Source organism: Heteronotia binoei, chromosome 12 (genome assembly GCF_032191835.1).
Source record: "Heteronotia binoei isolate CCM8104 ecotype False Entrance Well chromosome 12, APGP_CSIRO_Hbin_v1, whole genome shotgun sequence".
NCBI classification, from domain to species: domain Eukaryota; kingdom Metazoa; phylum Chordata; class Lepidosauria; order Squamata; family Gekkonidae; genus Heteronotia; species Heteronotia binoei.
In genome coordinates this window covers 73,702,222-73,724,659 of record NC_083234.1, presented here as the reverse complement: position 1 = coordinate 73,724,659, position 22,438 = coordinate 73,702,222, and the positions used below count along the sequence as shown (strand labels likewise).

Genomic DNA, 22,438 nt, shown 5'->3' with positions numbered 1-22,438 from the left:
GTATAATTGCGGTCATGAACCTTTTAAAATATTATACCGTTTTTTTCTGAAATATTATGTTAGCGGTAATTACCTGTAATAAGATTGTTGCTTGCTTATTTTATGATATTTGAAAGTAGATTGTAGAGTGCAGAATTTTGTTTATTAATAAACTAGTAGTTTCATTTTTTAAAAAAAAACCATGGCGTTTGCCCGAAAACTTGAACATCACACCCCCTCCAATGTCAGCAATGCAGTGATGTCACTTCCTGTTTAGGGCTGGTCTTCCCCTGCTGACCAGCTGGCCGGTGACTGATGAAAGCCCTGAAAAATGGGTGAACTGCTGCTGGAACCTGGGTTGGGAGCTCTATGCCATCGATGCATGTGGTACTTTGTAGAGAACAGGGAGATGGGTCTCTGCCCTGAAGTGCCTGCAGTCTGGCACTGTATACAAGAAGGAGGCAAGGGAGGGAGGAGAATCGGCATTAATTTTGTTCCAGCCACACATGCTTGGGCTTAGTTTCTGGAAGACACTGAAAAGTTGTGCCAAAGATTTCATAGAAAATATAGGCTTTGAGGAGAAGGGAAGAAGATATTGAATTTATATCCCGCCCTCCTCTCCAAAAAGTCTCAGAGCAGCTCACAATCTCCTTTACCTTCCTCCCCCACAACAGACACCCTGTGAGGTAGATGAAGACATTGGATTTATATCCCGCCCTCCACTCTGAAGAGTCTCAGAGCAGCTCACAATCTCCTTTCCCTTCCTCCCCCACAACAGACACCCTGTGAGGTGGGTGGGGCTGAGAGGGCTCTCACAGCAGCTGCCCTTTCAAGGACAACCTCTGCCAGAGCTATGGCTGACCCAAGGCCGTGCTAGCAGGTGCAAGTGGAGGAGTGGGGAATCAAACCCGGTTCTCCCAGATAAGAGTCCGCACACTTAACCACTACATCAAACTGGCTCTCCCAAACTGGGAGTAGAAGAAGAAGAAGACTGCAGATTTATACCCCACTCTTCTCTCTGAATCAGAGACAGAGCGGCTTACAATCTCCTTTACCTTCCTCCCCCGCAACAGACACCTTGTGAGGGTGGGGCTGAGAGGACTCTCACAGCAGCTGCCCTTTCAAGGATAACCTCTGCCAGGGCTATAGCTGACCCAAGGCCATTCCAGCAGCTGCAAGTGGAGGAGTGGGGAATCTGGCTACACCAAACTGGCTCTCAAGGGATTTGAAGGGAATTAGAGGCGTGGTATTGAGCAGGGTGTCTTGAAAAGCAGTTCCAAGCAATGGGAAAGCAAGGGCAGAGCCATGTGGAGGAACCCTTTGGATGGCTGCAGCTGGCGGAACTGGAGGTGTGGAAGTTGTGGGCAGATGTACAGATAATGTGGAACATACCTCATTCCTGTGTGTGGCCCCCACCTCTGGATATCTAAGTATGTGGATTGGGGCCACATCCTGTAGATTTGGAAGGCCTCTCAGGCTTACAGAGAAAAATCTGAAATCTTTAACAAAAATATTTGGGGGAGGTTTAGATTTTGAGGCCATTCTGGGCCTGGTTGCAATGGATGCTGGGAACCACTTCCAGACACCACCACAGGCTCAAAGGTGGTAAAGCCCAGTGACTTACGTAGAGATGGGTCTTCCCCACCCCGCCCCTTTCAGTCAAAAGATTGAGGCAGGGGAAGCTTTCAAGGGAGGCAGAGACACAGAATAAAAGACGAAAGAAAATGGAACAAAGCAGGAGTCAAGTGGCACCTTTAAGACCAACCCATTTTTATTTAGAACGTAAGCTTTCGTGTGCTCTTAAGCACACTTCATCAGACGTGGAATCCAGCACAGTGAGCAAAGCCGTACATAGCTGAGCAGAGCCATACATAGCTGGTAAACAGTGGCCCAGAATGCAACATGGTACAGATTTAAGAACCAATGACAGTGAAGTAAAATTATCTGGTAGGCGGTGGTTTAGAATGTCAAATGGTACAACAGAATAGTAAAATTTGCTCAATATGTTAATTTTGCTGCATACTGCTGTTTTGTTGCTTTCGCATGCTCATGCTACTCAGTTCAAAGGTTTGCTCAATTTGTTAATTTTGCTATTCTGTCATTGTACCATTTGACATTCTAAGCCACTGCCTACCAGATAAAGAGGGGCTTAACGTTTTGGGCTGGGTCCTATAGATCCACTCTGCTAAGCACAACGCATTCCCCTGGAGCAAGAAGCCTTCCGTCCTTGCGTCCAAGGAAAGTACCGCTGCGCATGGAACAGATCCATGGGATGCGAACCATTTACCGGAAGAGGTGAAGCAAACAATAAACTATTACAGGTTGGAGAGGGAAGGGATAGAGCGTCGGTGGCTTGCTAAAAAAGCCAACTTCTAGCTGAGATTTGGGTCTGGGGTGAGCGGCAGAGGAGACTTCCCAAGACAGACCTCTGTCTCTTCGCAGCACCGCCTCCGTCGGACCCCTCCCCTTGACCTCAGGGAAGGGTCAACTTGGCAGAGAAGTCAGCTCACTTTCTGAGCCTCTAGGAGGCAATTAGGGGACAATGGGGCTCCAAAGGGAAACCCGCAATTAGGGATGATGAGAACACGCTTATCGGCGCCCTTCCAGAAATGAGAGCAATGGGGCTTTTGCTGCGACTCAGTAGGGGAGGACCGAGCCAGCCGTGCTTTTGGACTGCCTGCCTCCTCCTCCTGTGCCCCCCCCGTACAGTGTGGGGTTTGTCTGCAGCCCTGAGGAGAGCTTCACCCTCTCCCTTCTGCATGGAAAGCGAGCCAGGCATAGTTTTAACTCTTTTCGTGCTAAGTTCTTGCTGGAGAGCTGCTAACACTGGGTTTGTTCTCTCCCTCCTACGTCTGCCTGGTACCATGCATGGAACTTGCCTGTCTGCTACCATTGTAACATCTGTTTAATGGCGACGGGATAGGAGGCACCGAGCAGAATCCTCAGCGGGTTTCTCTGCTTCTCTCTCTCCCTCCCTCCCTCTGTGGCCAGGGGGTTCGCAGGGCACTGACTGGGCAGGGCCTGGGGGGAGCGGATAACAAATGCGCTTGTGGAGGGGAGCCAAGTCCTGCACTGGTGTGAGCAAACAGGTGTGAAAAGGACGCTTGGTCCAGCTGTTCCTGATCCGATGGGCTGCAAGGTACCCTCTGAGCCTCATTGCCGGTCTGTATTTGTCCTTTCTGTCCTGCTTCTCATGTGAAGCTGAGAATTGTCACTTGCTGATGAAGATGAAGACGAAGGCCACAGCTTTATACCGCCCCCCCTTCTGTCTGAATCAGTGAGTCAGAGCGGCTTGCAGTCTCCTATATCTTCTCCCCCCCACAAGGTGGGATAGGGGAGATCAAGCAACCCTGGGCACCAGAAGGCATGCCTTCAACAGCAGGGCTTTTTTAAAGCAGGAACGCACAGGAACACAGTTCTGGCTGGCTTGGTGTCAGGGGGTGTGGCCTGATATGCAAATGAGTTCCCGTTCGGCCCTTTCTATCAAAAAAGCTCTGAAGAGCAGTATACCCTATATCTTCTCCCCACCTTCCGACTGCTGGTATTCCGAGGAGGTCTCCCTTCCAGGTACTTGCCAGGGTCAGCCCTGCTTAGCTTCTGAGATCCAGGGCTTTTTTTTTGTCGCAGGAAAGCCTTTGCATATTAGGCCACACCCCTCTTAGGTAGCCAATCCTCCAAGAGCGTACAGGGCTCTTCTTACAGGGCCTACGGTAAGCTCTTGGAGGATTGGCTACATGAGGGGTGTGTGGCATAATATGCAAAGGAGTTCCTGCTAAAAAAAAAAAAATCTGATGTAGCTGCAGTAGTTGCTAGGTTGTTGGGGAGTTTGGGAGGGGAGGAATTTTTGTTTTGTGTGTGTGCGTGCACCTGGAAGTCATGGTGACTTCTGGTGACTGACCTCTACTGGAGGATATTCAGAGAGGTGGCTGAATAAAGCCTGCCCCCACCTCCCAACTGCTGGTATTCCAAGGAGGTCTCCCGTCCAAGTACTTGCCAGGGTCAGCCCTGCTTATCTTCCGAGATCCGGGAACGCCTTTGCATATTAGGCCACACCCCTCTTAAGTAGTCAGTCCTCCAAGAGTTTACAGAGCTCTTCTTACAGGGCCTACTGTCAGCGCCAGGAGGATTGACCTACATCAGGGGGGCGTGGGCTAAGATGCAAAGGAGTTCCTGCTACAAAAAGAGCCCTGAGATCTGATGAGATCGGGCTAGCCTGGGCTATCCAAGGTCAGGGCAGTAAATGCTGTTGTTGAAGGCATGCTTCCTGGCGCCAAGGATTGCTTGATCGCTGAGAGCCAGTTTGGTGTAGTGGTTAAGTGCGCGGACTCTTACCTGGGAGAACTGGGTTTGATTCCCCACTCCTCCACTTGCATCTGTTGGAATGGCCTTGGGTTAGCCATAGCTCTGGCAGAGGTTGTCCTTGAAAGGGCAGCTGTTGTGAGAGCTCTCTCAGCCCCACCCACCTCACAGGGTGTCTCTTGTGGGGGAGGAAGATAAAGGAGATGGTGAGCCGCTCTGAGATTTGGAGTGGAGGGCGGGCTATAAATCCAATATCAACTTCTTGATCTTGCTTCTCCCACCTTGAATGTTGCTTTTTGTTTTATTTTAGCATTTTGTTTCCAGATTCTCCCTTGCTTGTGCTTTTCCAGCCAGGCCTCCCTGAAAAACCTGCCTCATCTCGCCTGCATCTCCTCTCCTTCGCTCTCAGACTCAGCCCTGTTCAAAGTGGCCTTCTGTCCTCCTCCAGCACCTGTCTCTTTCCAGGGACTTCTGTCCTTGCACACTCTTGCTGGTGGAATACTCAGTAGCAGCCCAGGCGGGTGAAGGTGCCCTCGGGGTCTGTTTGCATGGACTCTTCAGCAGGGCTTTATTCTTGAAGCTGTTGTTAGGAGTGACGGTTTCCAGGGGGTGATTATTGGGTTGGGGATGATACAGGCCTCCAGCAACTGATCTTTCCTGGGAACACAGAGAGGAGGTGACCTCCCTCCCAAGCGGAAATGAGCGGCTTCTCAAATGCAGCATCCTTGTTATTCCCTTACTCTTTACAAGGTAATCTGTGGTGGTGGGGGGAGAGGAATTCCCAGTGCATCCTTTGGAAAACAAGAGAAGCCAGCATGACGGAGGGAGCCCAGGGCTCGTGAAGAACACATCTTTAAATCCCTCCCAGCTGTCACTGCTTCTGGTCTTGGTTCTCAAACTTTGACTATAGAAGGCCTCTCCCAGTGGCTCAGAAAAATGGCGAATGCTCTCCCCAGCGTAGTGCATACAGGGGCAGGGCTGGGGGGTGGGGAGGGGCAGGAGCACAAAACGTTAGAGGTCCCAGCCAATGCTCTCTCTAAGATGTGGAGTCTTGTGAGCAAAAATTCTACTTTGTGAGCTGCCGGCATTAAAGTGGTGAGCTACTGGTCCCGTGGCGCAGAGTGGTAAAGCTGCAGCACTGCAGTCCTAAGCTCTGCTCACCACCTGAGTTTGATCCCGGCGGAAGCTGGGTTTTCAGGTAGCCGGCTCGAGGTTGACTCAGCCTTCCATCCTTCCGAGGTTGGTCAAATGAGTACCCAGCTTACTGGGGGGAAAGTGTAGATGACTGGGGAAGGCAACGGCAAACCACCCCGTAAGAAGTCTGCCGTGAAAACGTTGTGAAAGCAACGTCACCCCAGAGTCGGAAACGACTGGTGCTTGCACAGGGGACTACCTTGACCTTTTTTTTTTTTACTGGCATTAAAGTGGTGAGCTACTGCATAAATTAGTTTGCTCTTGGCCATTTTTCCTGAGCTGAGTAAAAAATGTGTGAGCTGGAGGCTAAAAAATCTGTGAGCTTGCTCACACTAACTCAGCTTTGAGGGAGCGCTGGTTCCAGCTATCTGAGTGGCCTGTGGACCTGGACCAATCAAGGGATTTACTTTCATATGATAAATCAAGATGGAAAGCCATATTAGTCTTTCTGTAGCAGTGGAAAAGAGCAAGTTTCCCAACAACAGGTCTTCAGGGGGTTTGGCCAAGAATATAAGAGAAGCCATGTTGGATCAGGCCAATAGCCCATGCAGTCCAATACTCTGTGTCACACAGTGGCCAAAGATACCAGGTGCCATCAGGAGGTCCACCAGTGGGGCCAGGACACTAGAAGCCCCCCACTCCCCTCCCCCCCAAGCACCAAGAATACAGAGAACATAAGAACATAAGAGAAGCCATGTTGGATCAGGCCAACGGCCCATCAAGTCCAACCCTCTGTGTCACACAGTGGCAAAAAATGTTATATACACACATACACTGTGGCTAATAGCCACTGATGGACCTGTGCTCCATATTTTTATCTAAACCCCTCTTGAAGGTGGCTATACTTGTGGCCGCCACCACCTCCTGTGGCAGTGAATTCCACATGTTAATCACCCTTTGGGTGAAGAAGTACTTCCTTTTATCCGTTTTAACCTGTCTGCTCAGCAATTTCATCGAATGCCCACGAGTTCTTGTATTGTGAGAAAGGGAGAAAAGTACTTCTTTCTCTACTTTCTCCATTCCATGCATTATCTTGTAAACCTCTATCATGTCACCCTGCAGTCAACGTTTCTCCAAGCTAAAGAGTCCCAAGTGTTTCAACCTTTCTTCATAGGGAAAGTGCTCCAGCCCTTTAATCATTCTAGTTGCCCTTCTCTGCACCTTCTCTAATGCTATAATATCCTTTTTGAGGTGCGGCGACCAGAACTGCACACAGTACAGAGCATCAGTGCCCCAGACAGGGAGTTCCAGCAATACGCTGTGGCTAAAAGCCACTGATGGACCTCTGCTCCATATGTTGATCCAATCCCCTCTTGAAGTCATCTATGCTTGTAGCTGCCACCACCATCTATGCTTGTAGCTGCCACCACCTCCTGTGGCAGTGAATTCCATGTGCTAATCACCCGTTCTAACCCGACTGCTCAGCAATTTCATTGAATGCCCATGAGTTCTTGTATTGTGAGAAAGGGGTGGGAAGGAGGAAAGAGTTGGGGGGGGGGAGATTATAGTGTTGGAAGGGAGTTGGTGATGCAGAAGGGTGCTGAAGCACCTAAGGCGGAAGCAGAAGCCGGGAATCGGGGAGGGGGAGTAGTGTGGCTCTTCATCTCCTGAATTCTATTCTCCAACTCAACATCTTTGTTCCCCCACCCCCTCCGTTGGATACCCTTCCTGTTTCCCCCCACTCTTCCTTCCTTCCCACCCCCTGCCTTGTTTGCCGCCATGACACCACTGCTCTGAAGGTAGCTGAAGAGTATATGCTGGGGAGGGGGGGGACCTTGCGGGTAGGAGGTCCGTAGCTCTTTAAACTGTTCAGCATTCGGTTCACACGGTTCACGGTGCCAGCTGTTCCTTTCTCCTCTGCCTCGCCCTCCCTTGCAGGAACTGTTTGCTGAGCCGGGAGCTCCTGTGCAAAATTGCTTTTCAAAAGAGCCACTTTCTGCTTAATTAAACAATGAGCCGCCCGTCCCTCTACACATCTGTAAAGCCCCTTCTGTGGACCTTTTATCCCACAAACTGCTCCATTCTTAGCGCCTTTTCATTTGTAAATCTCTCCCCCCTTGCCAGTCCTCCTTTCCCTGCCCTTTCCCCCCCCCCCTTTCAAATGTAGCTGAGCAGCGTGAGCTGAGTAGCTCAAGGAAGATGGAGGAGATCGGGTTAATCGGCCTTGCGGGCTGTAATCTATAGATCTGTTTTTGCCCATCTTAGGAGCAATGTTCCCCTCTGAGCTGCAGAGTCTTGCGAGCAAAAATTCTACTTTGTGAGCTACTGGTATTAAAGTTTTCAGCTACTGGCATTAAGGTTGTGAGCTCCTGCATAAATTATTGTGCTCGGGGGTCATCCTTCCTGAGCTGAGACAACAATCTGTGAACTGGAGGCTAAAAATCTGTGAGGCAGCTCGTGCTAACTCAGCTTAGAGGGAACACAGCAGCACAATTTGAAGCGGAACTGTCCGAGAGCTGGAAGTCCTGGAGTATCCGGCTCCCCCAAAGCAGACCTGAATTGTCTTTAAAAGAAGCATTCAGATCTTGCTGAAAAATATTTCAAATATTCCAGAGCCTGCATTGAACTTTCAGCCCCTGGCAAGCCTGGTTGCTTAAACATTTCCAGCCATACTCAATGCCCAACTGGTTGCAAATGTACAAAGGAAGAGCTGCTGCGACTTTGTGGAAGCCTCCATGGCCATATCATCTGTGTGGTTCCAAGCGTCTCGTTTCTAAATTTTTACCTGCATCTGCCCACAGTGTAGACTCTGATTTCTCTTTGGATCTCCACTGGCGGATAAAGTAGCTTATTGTCCCTCCGTCTTTCTTACAAAACCCCCCAACTCTTTTAAGTGGCGAGCCTCCTCTCTGCATTCTCTTCCCCAGTTGAAATCTACTCGCTTCTTTTGGCTGGTTGGCATGACACTCTTACACCAAGTCAGGAAAACGGTTTCAGAGCCTTTTTTCTTAGAACTCAGATCAGCAACAGTTTTGGGCAATTCCAAAGCCCTGATTTGATCTTCAAATCAGATCTTCAAAACTGAATCACGTATTACTTGTGCTACTCAGCAGGCAGTACAAGCAGAATGCTTCTCAGTGTTCAGCAGAGTGTTTTACTACTTTTTTCTTCTTCAAAGTTTTATTGTAATTATGAATATAATCAGGCGTAAAAACAGTGAGGCAAGGGGGAGAGGGAAAAAGGGGGGGAAGTGGGAAGGAGGGATAAGAAGATATCATATACTTCTTGATACAATAAAAGTCTTCACTCTCAACCCATAGATGGTAGACTTCTAAACTAGGTATAAGAATAACATTTCAACACCTTACAACTCTATGAAAAAGTCCCATTTTCGTTACTTCTTTATCCATTCATAGAAAGGAGTCCATCTCTCCCAACACTGCTTGCTTAGGGTTATCATTTAAAATGTCGTTCAACATGTCCATTTCAGCTGTTTCTAGTGTTTTCTGTGTCAATTCGTCTATAGTTGGTACTTCTCTCTTTTTCCGATGCTTGGCAAAAATTATTCTCGCTGCAGTTACAAATACGTTGAACTGTTTTGGCTTAAGAGGAGAGGGGGAGCAGCAGTTGAAACTGAGAGTCAGTGTGGTGTCGTTGAGTGCATTTGGGATCTGCAGGACCCAGGTTCGAATCTCCACTCTGCCATGGACGCTTACAGGGTGACCTTGGACCAGTCACATGCGCTCAGCCTAACTTACCTCCCGGGGTTTTGGGGAGGGTAAAATGGAGGAGACAAGAACGACGGAAGGTGCTTTGGGGCCCCCACTGGCAAGAAAGGCAAGGTAGAAATGAAGTCAATAAATTGGTCCTTACCTTTAAGGGCCTTTACGGCCTGGGGCCTGCATATCTTTGGGACCGCCTCTCCCCATATGAGGGCCCCCCCCCCGGATTCTGAAGTCAGCTGCACAACATCTTCTCAAGATCCCTTGGCCTAAGGACCTCCGACCGGCTTCAACGAGAGCCAGGGCCTTTTCAGTCTGGGCCCCTACCTGGTGGTATGAGTTCCCGCTGGAGATCCGGGCCCTGCGGAACTTATCTAAGTTTCACTGGGCCTGTAAGACGGAGCTCTTCCACCAGGCTTTTAATTGATCGAGCAGGTGTCCCCTGAAACCGTCGCTCCTCCCAGAACCTTACGCTTATGTTATGCTGAACATTACCAGCCTATATGTGGTCTGTGACTTGTTGCCAATGATGTGGATCATGGTTTTTGTTAATTCTGTAATTATGAGGTTATCTAGTTTGGATGTCGTTTGTTTGATTGTTTTGTAAGGTTTCTTAATGTTGTAAGCCGCCCAGAGCCCGCTTGCGGGACAGGGCGGGGTATAAATCGAAACATTAAATTTAATTTAATTAAATAAACAAATCCAACTGGGGGCAGTGTTTAACACAGTGCAGATTCCCATTTTAAAGAGGCATGTGTCCTTAACAGTGCTTCTGCTGGCCACTCTTTCAGGGTGGCATTGAAGACCCTGCTCAACCCCACAGAGAGAGAGAACTGAGGCCAGTTTGGTGTAGTGGTTAAGTGCGCAGACTCTTATCTGGGAGAACCGGGTTTGATTCCCCACTCCTCCGCTTGCAGCTGCTGGAATGGCCTTGGGTCAGCCATGGCGCTCGCAGGGGTTGTCCTTGAAAGGGCAGCTGCTGTGAGAGCTCTCTCAGCCCCACCCACCTCAAAGGGTGTCTGTTGTGGGGGAAGGAGACAAAGATGATTATAAACCACTCAGGGTCTCAGATTCAGAGAGAAGGGCGGGGGATAAATCTGCAGTCTTCTTCCCATCACCAGCTAAATGACCATCACCAGCTGAGAGCCAGTTTGACGTAGTGGTTAAGTGCGTGGACTCTTATCTGGGACAACCGGGTTTGATTCCCCACTCCTCCACTTGCACCTGCTGGAATGGCCTTGGTTCAGCCATGGTGCTCACAGGGGTTGTCCTTGAAAGGGCAGCTGCTGTGAGAGCCCTCTCAGCCCCGCCCACCTCATGGGGTGTCTGTTGTGGGGGAAGGAGATATAGGAGATTGTGAGCCACTCTGAGTCTCTGATTCAGAGAGAAGTGCGGGGTATAAATCTGCAGTCTTCTTCTAAATGTTCTCCACGTGCTTTCAAGCCTCTCTTTGCAGCTTTAAGGTCTAGTAATGTATTTAAAAAAAAAAAAAAAGCCAGGATTCTCAGAACGTTAGTTGGCAGCTGTGTGTGCAAATTGCCATCAGGTCGCAGCCGACTTACGGCAACCCTGTAGGGTTTTCAAGGCGTGAGAGATGGTTTGCCGTCGCCTGCCTCCGAGTGGAGACCCTGGACTTCCTTGATGGTCTCCCGGCCAAGACCAAACCAGGGACGACCCTGCTGTGCTGCCAAGTTCTGATGAGTTAGCCTAGCCGAGGCCATCCAGGCTGCTAGGCGGCAGGCGCGGGGCTACTCGCGAGTAGGCAGCAGGCACGGGGCTACTCACGGGAAGGGGTGGTGGCAGGGGAGAAGAGGCAGGCAAACTAGGTGCCCTCTCCCCTCCAGATAAGATGCTGGCCGCATGGAAGCCGGTAGGGCCGAGCTGCGGCACGCTCTGATGGGGGGGGGGCAGGTGAAAAGGAAGGAAGGGAAGGAAAGGTGGGGGGAGAGGCGGGCATGCAGGCAAACTAGACGTTCAGCGCCCCTCCCTCCCAGCGCCCTAGGCAAGTGCCTAGTTTGCTTAGTGAGCAAGCTGGCCCTGCATCCAGGGCGAGGCCAGTCAGTGCTAACTCCTTGGAAATTACAGTTCTACTCAGGGCTTTTTTGGGGGTAGAAAAAGCCCAGCAGGAGCTCATTTGCCTATTAGGCCACACCCTCTAATGCGGAGCCAGCCAGAACTGCGTTCCTGTGCGTTCCTGCTCAATAAATGCCCTGGTTCTGCTAATATGACATAAATGCAAATTGCCCTTGAGATATTTTTTTTTAACTAAAATGTGACACTCTTGCTTTTATCACGGAGTTCCGGAGTTCCGACAGTTTTGTTTGCACAATTAATCTTCCCTCGTCCCCTCTGTAGCCCTGCAAAGTAGGCCTCTGTTTCCGGGTTGCCCGTGGGCAACTCAGTCTGGCGAGTGCCTTTCGCTCAAGGCGAAGGGTGCAGTAACGGAGATTTGAACCCGGGTCTCCCACTCGCTAATCAAACGGCCAGCATGAATCCTGATCGCTCGCACGGTTGACGGCGGAGATGTGTCGGGCGGTGGCGAGGGCTTTGTCTCCTGGCTGGGCTTTGCATCTGTCCATAAGGCCTTGTGGGGAGGAGAAAGGGGGGGGGTAGATATGAAATATGGCTCGTCCCAGAAGGCTGGGTCCCATTTGCATAACTTGCATACCATCTCCTTGACCGTGACAGATGCCAAACCACCGTTGGGTGGAAAAAGCATTTTGCGTGTGTGTGTGTGTGTTCATCAATTCCCCAAGGAGAATCAAATGAGCAGAGCACGGAGAAGGGACCCCAGCTCAGAGGCTGCTTGTGCCCCCCTCCCCTCCCCTCCCCACACCCCATCAGCCCTCTTTTATTTCAGGGACCCTGACACATTTCTGGGGAAGCCCTCTGACGTCTTCTTCCCTTTCCCCTCCTTCCCTCACCACGCACCGTCGGGCTTCTTTGTCGTTTCTCAGCCGCCAGAGAGATGCGGGTTTTTTTAAAATTTCGTTTCCGAAGGGTGCGAGGCAAAAAATAGAACCGAATCGCCCTGAACGTCTTTCTTGTCGACTCTTTCCCCTGCAACCTGTCCCCCCCCCTTCCCTCATAATTCAGCTGGCTAGGTCAGGCTGGCGGAAAGGGTGGGCGGAGGGGGCCTCTCGGTTCACGGTTGCCCTCCCCACACAGTTGAAAAATAAGTCATCTATCACTCAGGCCCCTCTTCTCATCTCTGTCGGCAGGAATAATGGAAGAGGCACGGCCAAAAAGAAGTGTATGGGGGGGGGGGGAGAAAGGGGGTTTGTCATGGCTACTGGCCGGTGGCTGAGAATGCAGGCGGGTGATGCTTGGCCGGAGCTAGTGACCTCAGAAAATTGGAGCTGGGCCATGGTCAGTATGATAAATGATCTCATTCTCTTGGGGGGGGGAGGAGAATGGAAGGCAGTGTCAAAAGCACAGTGCCCCACAGGGAGGTGTCTGGGTAGAGCTGGCCGCCTGCTTGCCGCTTTGACGCCTTGGTGACCAGTTCACCGTACATCTTATTTATTGCCAGGTCTCTTGAGACGGGGTAGGGGTGGTTCTTTTTTTCTGAACTGCCTTGCATTCCCGTCCCCTTCCCACAGAACGTTATGTCCGAAATGAGACCGGTGGCTCGGGTAATGTCTGCCCCCACCAAGGTATATCTGTAAAAGTCTGGGTGTTGCCTGGTAGGCAAGCAAACTCTGGCTCACCCCATGAGCCAGGGGGATTGCGGGCACAAGGATGAGAGCCCGTGTCTGGAGCTGGAGGCTGGCACCAGGCTGTGCCATGCTGTTTACAGGCATACAGCTTGTCCTGTATTGTGCTATGGCTCCTCCCCCTTGGACTGGACCGGGGGGGGGGGTGGCCAAACTGTAGCTCGGGAGTCACATGTGGCTCTTTCCCACTTATAGTGTGGCTCTCAAAGTCCCCACCGCCCCATCAGCCAGCTTGGAGAAGGCATCCATCTCTTTAAATCACTTCAATCCAAGTCAGCTAGCAGCTTGTAGAATGCAATTAAAGTTAAAGTTTCTTTCAACTTCTCCCTCCCCCATCTATTTTCCTTCCTTCCTTCCTTCCTTCCTTCCTTCCTTCCTTCCTTCCTTCCTTCCTTCCTTCCTTCCTTCCTTCCTTCCTTCCTTCCTTCCTTCCTTCCTTCCTTCCTTCCTTCCTCCCTCCCTCCCTCCCTCCCTCCCTCCCTCCCTCCCTCCCTCCCTCCCTCCTTCCTTCCTTCCTTCCTTCCTTCCTTCCTTCCTTCCTTCCTTCCTTCCTTCCGAAACAGGATGCAGGATGATCTTGACAGACTGGAAAACTGGACTAAAACCAATAATATGAAGTTGAACAGGGATAAATATAAAGTTCTGCATTTAGGGAGGAAAAATCCAATGCATGGCTATAGGATGGGGGAGATTTGTCTTAGCAGTAGTATGTGCGAAAAGGATCTAGTGGAGCATACGCCAAACATGAGTCAACAGTGTGATGCGGTGGCTAAAAAGGCAAATGCAATTTTGGGCTCTATCAACAAGTATAGTGTCAGCTTATCTCAAAAATTTATAATTGGCTGTTGGATTTGAAAATGCAGAATGAAAGTGTTAAAGAAAATTGGGTTATATGGATGCAGGGTTTTGGCTCTACTATTGAACTAAGTGAATGGGAGAAAATATGGAAGGAGAATCTGAAATTGACAAGATCCTCCCAGTTTAAAGAAAACTTATATAAAATGGCCCACCGATGGTATTTTACCCCGGAAAAGCTTTCTAGAGCCTTTCCGAATACTTCTAATAAATGTTGGAAATGTGGCAAAGTGAAAGGTTCTTTATTCCATATGTGGTGGAATTGTGATCTAGCCAAAAAATATTGGGTACAAGTATCGCTTTGGTGCCAAAAGATATTAAAATTGAGAATCCCCCATGTACCAGAACTATATTTATTAAATATATGTAAAGTCTCCTTACCTAAAACAACGAAAAAGTTATTACTCCACATTATTACTATAGCAAGGATTTTATACGCTAAATATTGGAAAATGTCCCAAATACCGACTAAAAGGGAATTCATGTTTAAACTGCTCGACGCAGCAGAAATGGATATGCTAACTTACAGGTTGAAAGATGGTAATGTAGAAGAGTGCAAGAAAACTTGGTATCCGATGTATGTATGGGCTAAACAATTGGGATTTGAATGGATAGAATAACATTATTTGTATTAGTTTCAGTAAATTCACTCCATTAGATAATGTATATAGGTTTAATAATGTTTCTTTACTTTTTGCTGTTTATTTGTTGTTTCTGTTGTTTATTTGTTGTTTATTTGTTTATTTGTTCTCTTGTCTTTTGATGTTGTTAATAAAATTTTTAAACCTAAAAAAAAAAAAAAGAAGTATAGTGTCCAGATCATGTGAAGCGATCGCTTTACTCTGCTCTGGTAAGACCTCACCTGGAGTACTGTGTTCAGTTTTGGGCACCACATTTTAAGAAGGATATAGACAAGCTGGAATGGATCCAGAGGAGGGTGACGAAGATGGTGAGGGGTCTGGAGACCAAGTCCTATGAGGAAAGGTTGAAGGAGCTGGGCATGTTTAGCCAGGAGAGGAAAGAGCTGAGAGGTGATATGATCACCTAGTTCAAGTACTTTAAGGGCTGTCATCTAGAGGATGGTGTGGAATTTTTTTCTGCGGCCCCAGAAGATAGGGCCAGAACCAATGGGTTGAAATTAAATCAAGAATTTCTGGCTCAGAATTAGGAAGAACTTCCCGACCATTAGAGCGATTCCTCAGTGGAACAGGCTTCCTAGGGAGGTGGTGGGCTGTCCTTCCTTGGAGGTTTTTAAACAGAGGCTAGATGGCCATCTGACAGATCTGAAGATCCTGTGAATTTAGGGGGAGGTGTTTGAGTTTTCTGCATTGTGCAGGGGGTTGGACTAGATGACCCTGGAGGTACCTTCCAACTCTATGATTCTGATTCTAGAATCTGTTGCCAGGCCTGTGTATCTGTCCCCATTTGAAAGTCTGGAAATCGGGATGGTCTCAGTAATTCTGAGGCCCTAGAAAAAGGTCTGGGATGGATCCCCAAAGTCATTGCCTCCTCTGTCAGTCCCTCCCAGTTGCATGCAAACACACACACACACACACACGCACCAGAGCCAACCAAGGAATGCCCCTTGATTTCTGTGATGCAGTGGTGACATCAGGGGGTGTGGCCTAACATGCAAATGAGTCCCTGCTGGGCTTTTTCTTCCCAAAAAAGCCCTGAGTATACCTGTGAATTCCAGAAACTCTGGTGATAAACAGAGAAAGCCATAGATTTTGGCCCCCGTTTATTTATTTATTCCGTTATATGTATGAATCACGTAATCTCTACTTTTGTAGGGCTCTAGGTGACACACGACATTATATAAAACATAAGGTTAAAAAAAGAAAAGGTAGTCCCCTGTGCAAGCACCAGTCGTTTTCGACTCTGGGGTGACGTTGCTTTCACAGCGTTTTCACGGCAGACTTTTTACGGGGTGGTTTGCCATTGCCTTCCCCAGTCTTTTACACTTTCCCCCCAGCAAGCTGGGTACTCATTTGACCAACCTCGGAAGGATGGAAGGCTGAGTCAACCTGAGCCGGCTACCTGAAACCAGCTTCCTCTAGAATCGAACTCAGGTCGTGTGCAGAGGGCTCTGACTGCAGTACAAGCCCCAAGAATACAGAGCATCACTGCCCCACACAGAGAGTTCCATCAATACCCTGTTAGTCTAAAAGCGCGACTGGACTCTCTACAATGTTGTGGCAACAGATACTAACATGGCTAACTCCTCTGGTTCAGCAAGAAGATCTGTGACAGTGGCAATCTAATTAAGGACCATGTTTGATTAATTGATTATGAGCAGCCCCGTGGCGCAGAGTGGTAAAACTGCCGTGCTCCAGTCCGAGCTCTCTGCTCACAGCCTGAGTTCGATCCCGGCGGAAGCTGGGTTCAGGTAGCCAGCTTGAGGTTTACTCAGCCTTCCATCCTTCCGAGGTCGGTTAAATGAGTTCCCAGCTTGCTGGAGGGAAAGTGTAGATGACTGGGGAAGGCAATGGCAAACCACCCCGTAAAAAGTCTGCCGTGAAAACCTTTCCTTTCCCAAATTTGAAATTCAGCCTGACAGGTGATTGCGGACTTCGTGATTTAGGCTTTCTTCAGTAAACCGAAGGTAACTGTGGAGGGGGGAGGCTCCAACCCAGCTATGAACTAGGAAGGGTGGGGGCACACGGAGCGACCACATGTAACTGCGTGCCAGATTGCCTTTCAGCTCTACCAAAGGAGGCTGAGCAGGCTGCTTCAGGAGGGCTTTCGTGAACAAGAGGGCTGGGGAAATCTAGGAGGGAAAACTCTACTTTTGTCATTTGTCCTTTCCATACAAACCTTTAACCAGTTATATTCTCCTGTTTCTCCTTACCTCTCAGGCAGGAAGTGAACCGATCTTATCCCCACGTAAAGAAATTGTTTTTTTGTTTTGGTTTGAGCAGTAAAATGGATACCGCAAGAAGGGAAACGGCCCCCCCTCCCCTGCCCGCCACTCATAGCTCTCCCCGATTTCTCCACGCATATGCATGCGCGTGCATGCGCCCATCTGTTCTGCCAGCCTCTGAAGCAGAAAGATAAAAGACGGACTTTAATAAGGGAAAGATAAACAGCTTTCCAGAGGAAGAGGTGCAAATGAGGCTAAAGAGTTTTCTTGGATCGGACTGCCCAACGGAGAAGTAGAAAGGGCACGTGCTATATGGAGTCCAGGGAATGCTTTGGGGGCAGGGGGAGGAGGAGAAGAATAAGAATATGATGATGATGATATTGGATTTATATCCCGCCCTGTACTCTGAATCTCCTCCCCCCCCCACCTGCAACAGACACCCTGTGAGATAGGTTGGGGCTGAGGGAGTTCTCACAGCAGCTACCCTTTCAAGGACAACTCCTGCGAGAGCTATGGCTGACCCAAGGCCATTCCAGCAGCTGCAAGTGGAGGAGTGGGGAATCAAACCCGGTTCTCCCAGATAAGAGTCCGCGCACTTAACCACTACACCAAACTGCTCCTGTACTCTGGCTTGAAGTTTGAGGGCTGGGACTTCACATGCTGCGATCAGCTTGCGTTTGTCATCCTCTGGCTGTAAACTCAGGAGCGGGGGCGGGGAGGGGACTGCTGTTGTACTGACAAGAACCCTGGGGCAGACCTGTGCCCCTTTCCTGGTCCACCTACTGTAGCATGTTCATCCAGGACTAAATCATCTTGGATGAGGGGATGTTTTGTGACTTGCTGACTTGGCATTCGATAGCAGAACGGCCACCCCTTGAAAGTACACCGCTATGGACGTCCCACAACAGTAGCTTCTGCTGGGAAAGAAGATGAAGAGAGCTGCGTTTCTCGAAAGCTTATGCCACAATAAAATTTGTCAACAGCATAAGGGAAGCCATGTTGGATCAGGCCCGTGGCCCATCCAGTCCAACCCTCTGTGTCACACTGTGGCCAAAAAACACAGGTGCCATCAGGAGGCCCATCGGTGGGGCCAGGACACTAGAAGCCCTCCCACTGTTGCCTCCCCCCACAAGCACCAAGAATACAGAGCATCACTGCCCCACACAATACCCTGTTAGTCTTAAAAGCGCTACTGGACTCTCTACAATGTTGTGGCAACAGATACTAACATGGCTAACTCCTCTGGTTCAGCAAGAAGATCTGTGACAGTGGCAATCTAATTAAGGGCCGTGTTTGATTAATTGATTATGAGCAGCCCCGTGGCGCAGAGTGGTAAAACTGCCGTGCTGCAATCCGAGCTCTCTGCTCACACCCTGAGTTCGATCCCGGCGGAAGCTGGGTTCAGGTAGGCGGCTCAGGTTGACTCAGCTTTCCATCCTTCCGAGGTCGGTAAAAGGAGTACCCAGCTTGCTAGGGGGCAAAGTGTAGAGGACTGGGGAAGGCAATGGCAAACCACCCCGTAACAAAGTCTGCCATGAAAATGTCATGATGCGATGTCACCCCAGAGTCAGAAACGACCGGGGCTTGCACAGGGGACTACCTTGACCTTGACGAAGTTAACGACTGTCCTAAATTGTGATTTTAAATACTTGGTTTTTATGTATTTTATTGCATGCATTTTATTTATATTGTAAGCCTCCTGGAGCTCCCTAAGGAAGGAACCGTAGAATCATAGAGGTGGAAGGGACCTCCAGGGTCATCTAGTCCAACCCCCTAAAGGCAGCTAATAAATATTCTGTGCATGTTAAGTGCTGTTTCTGGCGACCCTATGAATTCATGTCCTCCAAAACATCCCTTTGTTCACGGTCTTGCTCAGGCCTCGCCAATGGAGAGCCCCCACAGCTTCCTTGACTGAATTCCCTCCATCTCATGGCGGGTCTTCCTGCTGCCCTTGCCTTTTCCAAGCATTATTGTGTGTTTAGTCATATTAGCTTCTGGGGAGAATTCAGACTTGATTTGATCTAGAAGTCAATGTTTTAAATTTGCTAGTAGTGAAGTGCGCGGACTCTTATCTGGGACCATGGGGGTTGATTCCCCACTCCTCCGCTTGCAGCTGCTGGAATGGCCTTGGGTCTGCCATAGCTCTTGCAGGAGTTGTCCTTGAAAGGGCAGCTGCTGTGAGAGCCCTCTCAGCCCCACCCACTTCACAGGGTGTCTCTTGTGGGGGAGAGGATATGGGAGATTGTAAGCTGCTCTGAGTCTCCGATTCAGAGAGAAGGGCGGGGTGTAAATTTGCAGTCGTCTTCTTCTAAATGACAGTCTGTCCTCTTTATGCCTGAGAAAAGATACATCTTTCCTCCTGATCAAAAATAAATCCAGCAGTCTGTTAGATAAACTCTAATCAGGTTCTAATTAGAGCCAGTTTGGTGCAGTGGTGAAGTGCGCGGACCCTTATCTGGGAGAACCAGGTTTGATTCTCCCCTCTTCCACTTGCACCTGCTGGAATAGTCTTGGGTCAGCTCTCGCAGAGCTGTCCTTGAAACGGCAGCTGCTGTGAGAGCCCACTCAGCCCCACCCACCTCACAGGGTGTCTGTTGTGAGGGAGGAAGATAAAGGAGATTGTAAGCCGCTCTGAGACTCTTCGGAGTGGAGGGCGGGATATAAATCCAGTATTTCATCTTCTTCTTGTATTCTATGTCCAAAAGTAAACAGCTCCAGGCTGTCCTCGACCAAAGCAGGGCCTTTTCAGTCCTGGCCCCGATATAGGAGATTGTAAGCCAATCTGAGTCTCTGATTCAGAGAGAAGGGCAGGGTATAAATCGGCATTCTTCTAAATTTTCTGCAAGCAGACGATTCTTGCAGAATCTTGGATGTGATTCTAATCCCCAGAAACATTATAGCAGCCTCAGCCATCCTTTCTCGATGCCGTTTTCTGAGCAGGAAAACATTGCTGGGCTTTCATGTTACTCCACACAGGTGGTAAATCCCAAACGTGCTGACATCTCTCGTGTTCTTCATTTAAGTGTTTTTTAAGTGTTGCAAGTTGCCAGGAGCCTTCCCAGGTGAGCGGTGACTAATAAACTCTGATAAATAATAAATAAATCTTGATCTTTCCAGGGGACGTCAGGAGCCTCCTCGTGTGGATCAAAGGAAACCTGTTGAAAGAGAGACCGGAACTGTTCATGCAAGGAGATTCTGTGTAAGTACAGCGCTGCGTCCTGATCCAAAACGGACTTGGGTCATGAATGCCTTCAGTAGCCTGAGACAAGCTTCTGGCTCACTTCTCACACCTGAAGCTGCCTTTTACCGAGTCAGATGGTTAGTATTGTCTCCTCTTAGAGAGCCAGTTTGGTGTAGTGGTGAAGTGTGCAGACTCGTATCTGGGAGAACCGGGTTTGATCCCCCACTCCTCCACTTGCAGCAGCTGGAATGGCCTTGGGGCAGCCATGGCTCTCTTATCTGGGAGAACCGGGATTGATTCCCCATTCCTCCACTTGCAGCTGCTGGAATGGCCTTGGGTCAGCCATAGCTCTCTTATCTGGGGGAACCGGGTTTGATTCCCCATTCCTCCACTTGCAGCTGCTGGAATGGCCTTGGGTCAGCCATAGCTATCGCAGGGCAGCTGCTGTGAGAGCCCTCTCAGCCCCACCCACCTCACAGGGTGTCTGTTGTTGGGGAGGAAGGTCAAGGAGATTGTGAGCCACTCTGAGATTTGGAGTGGAGGGCGGGATATAAATCCAATATCATCTTCTTCTTCTCTGACTGGCCGAGGGTCCCATCGCCTGACGCTTTTAACTGGAGATGCTGCAGGTTGGACCTGGGATCTTCTGCGTGCACCGTGGGTGGTCTACCGTTGAGCCATGTCCCCTCCCTTCAAAAGAGTCTCTTGTGCTGTCACACAGCAGAGAACCAGGGAGGGCTTTCTACTGGCTGCTGCCACTCTGGTAAGGGTCTGTCTGCAAGGGCCCAGAGCACCCACTCAACCCTTGCGTCTTCCTCCTCAGCAAACTCCTTCTATCTGTGACCGAAGAGAGGACCCAGGCGCTACAACAACAGGTTTATTAGAAGTGCTCAAAACAAGAAGTGCCCTGTGGTGCAGAGTGGTAAGCTGCAGTCCTGCAGTCCACAGTCCGCTCACAGTCCTGCAGTCCGCTCACAACCTGAATTCGATCCTGGTGGAAGCTGGGTTCAGGTAGCCGGCTCCAGGTGGACTCTTCCTTCCATCCTTCCGAGGTCAGTAAAATGAGTCCCCAGCTTGCTGGGGGGAAAGTGTAGAGGACTGAGGGAGGCCATGGCAAACCGCAACGTCACCCCAGAGTCGAAAATGACTGGTGCTTGCACAGGGGACTACCTTGACCTTTAAAAACTTTTAGTACAGCAGTAAAACCTGATACAAAGAAATAAAAGCCCCAATGCGATTAACTGGATGTTCCCTTCTTCTGATTTAGGGTTGCCAAGTCCAATTCAAGAAATATCTGGGGACTTTGGGGGTGGGGCCAGGAGACATTGGGGGTGGAGCCATGAGCAAGGTTGGAACAAGTACAATTGAACTCCAAAGGGAGTTCTGGCCATCACATTTAAAGGGACAGCACACCTTTTCAATGCCTTCCCTCCATTAGAAATAACGAAGGATAGGGGCACCTTTTTGGGGGGCTCATAGAATTGGCCCCCCTGGTCCAATCCTTTTGAAACTTGGAGGGTGTTTTGAGGAAAGGCATCAGATGCTATGCTGCAAATTTGGTGCCTCTACCTCAAGGAACACCCCCCAGAGGCCCAGACACCCACGGATCAATTTCCCATTATTCTCTATGGAAATCATTCTCCATAGGGAATAATAGAGTGCCCAGTAGACATTTCCCTCCCCTCCCCCCGCTTTAGAAAGCGGGGAAGGGCCTCCAAACCAGGGAATCCCCTGCCCCCACCTGGGGATTGGAGTAACACAAAGAGTAACGTGGAAAAGTGAAGCAGGAACAAAGCCCGAAGGCATCCACGAAAAACCAGCCTCGAATTATGAAAAATTTTATGCAAATTCCTTCCTACAAAAACAACAATACTTCTAATAAATACAGTTACAAAATACCCCGTAACCAAAGTCCTTCCGTTCAATGTCAAACTTCATTTTTTGGGTAGTGGAAGTCCAGGGAAATCCTTGACAAGCCATGAAGTAGGAGTCCAGCGCTTCGACAGCCCTTTGAACATGGAAGGTGTGTAGACGAAAGGCAGCACAACGCTATTTCGCATAGGCGGCGCAGCGCAATTTCGCAACAGAGAAGCGCATATAGCCCTGTTTTACCTGAGGCTTTAACAAGCTTCACTGATCTTGAATAATTCATACATCGCAATAGCTGAACTATTTTTCTGCAGATTAGAATGGCCAAGTTCTAATCTGCAGAAAAATAGTTCAGTTTTTCATAATTCGAGGCTGGTTTTTCGTGGATGCCTTCGGGCTTTGTTCCTGCCCCACCTGGGGATTGGCAACCCTCCCCCGCTCTCTCTCTCTCTCACACACACACACACACACACACTTTCTGGGTCTGGTGACTTGCTCTGAAAACAAAAGCAAAACAAACAGAAGCTGCTGCTGACCCTTCCTCATGAAGTGTTCCAAACCTTTAATAATTCTAGTTGCCCTTTTCTGCACTTTTTCCAATGCTATAATATCCTTTTTGAGGTGTGGTGACCAGAATTGTACACAGTATTCCAAATGAGACCGCACCATCGATTTATACAGGGGCATTATGATACTGGCTGATTTGTTTTCAATTCCCTTCCTAATAATTCCCAGCATGGTGTTGGCCTTTTTTATTGCAATTGCACACTGTCTTGACATTTTCAGTGATTTATCTACCACGACCCCAAGATCTCTCTCT

The 22,438-nt window shown here is 49.3% G+C and overlaps 1 protein-coding gene across 1 annotated transcript in view; it reads left to right on the top strand.

Moving 5' to 3' along the window:
• Positions 1–22,438, top strand: part of URM1 (ubiquitin related modifier 1) — a 50,995-nt gene that overhangs the window by 9,626 nt on the left and 18,931 nt on the right. The window contains exon 3 of the mRNA XM_060251720.1: positions 19,686–19,767. Within this exon, the coding sequence (XP_060107703.1) occupies positions 19,686–19,767 (82 nt within the window). The remainder of the gene's footprint in view (positions 1–19,685; positions 19,768–22,438) is intronic.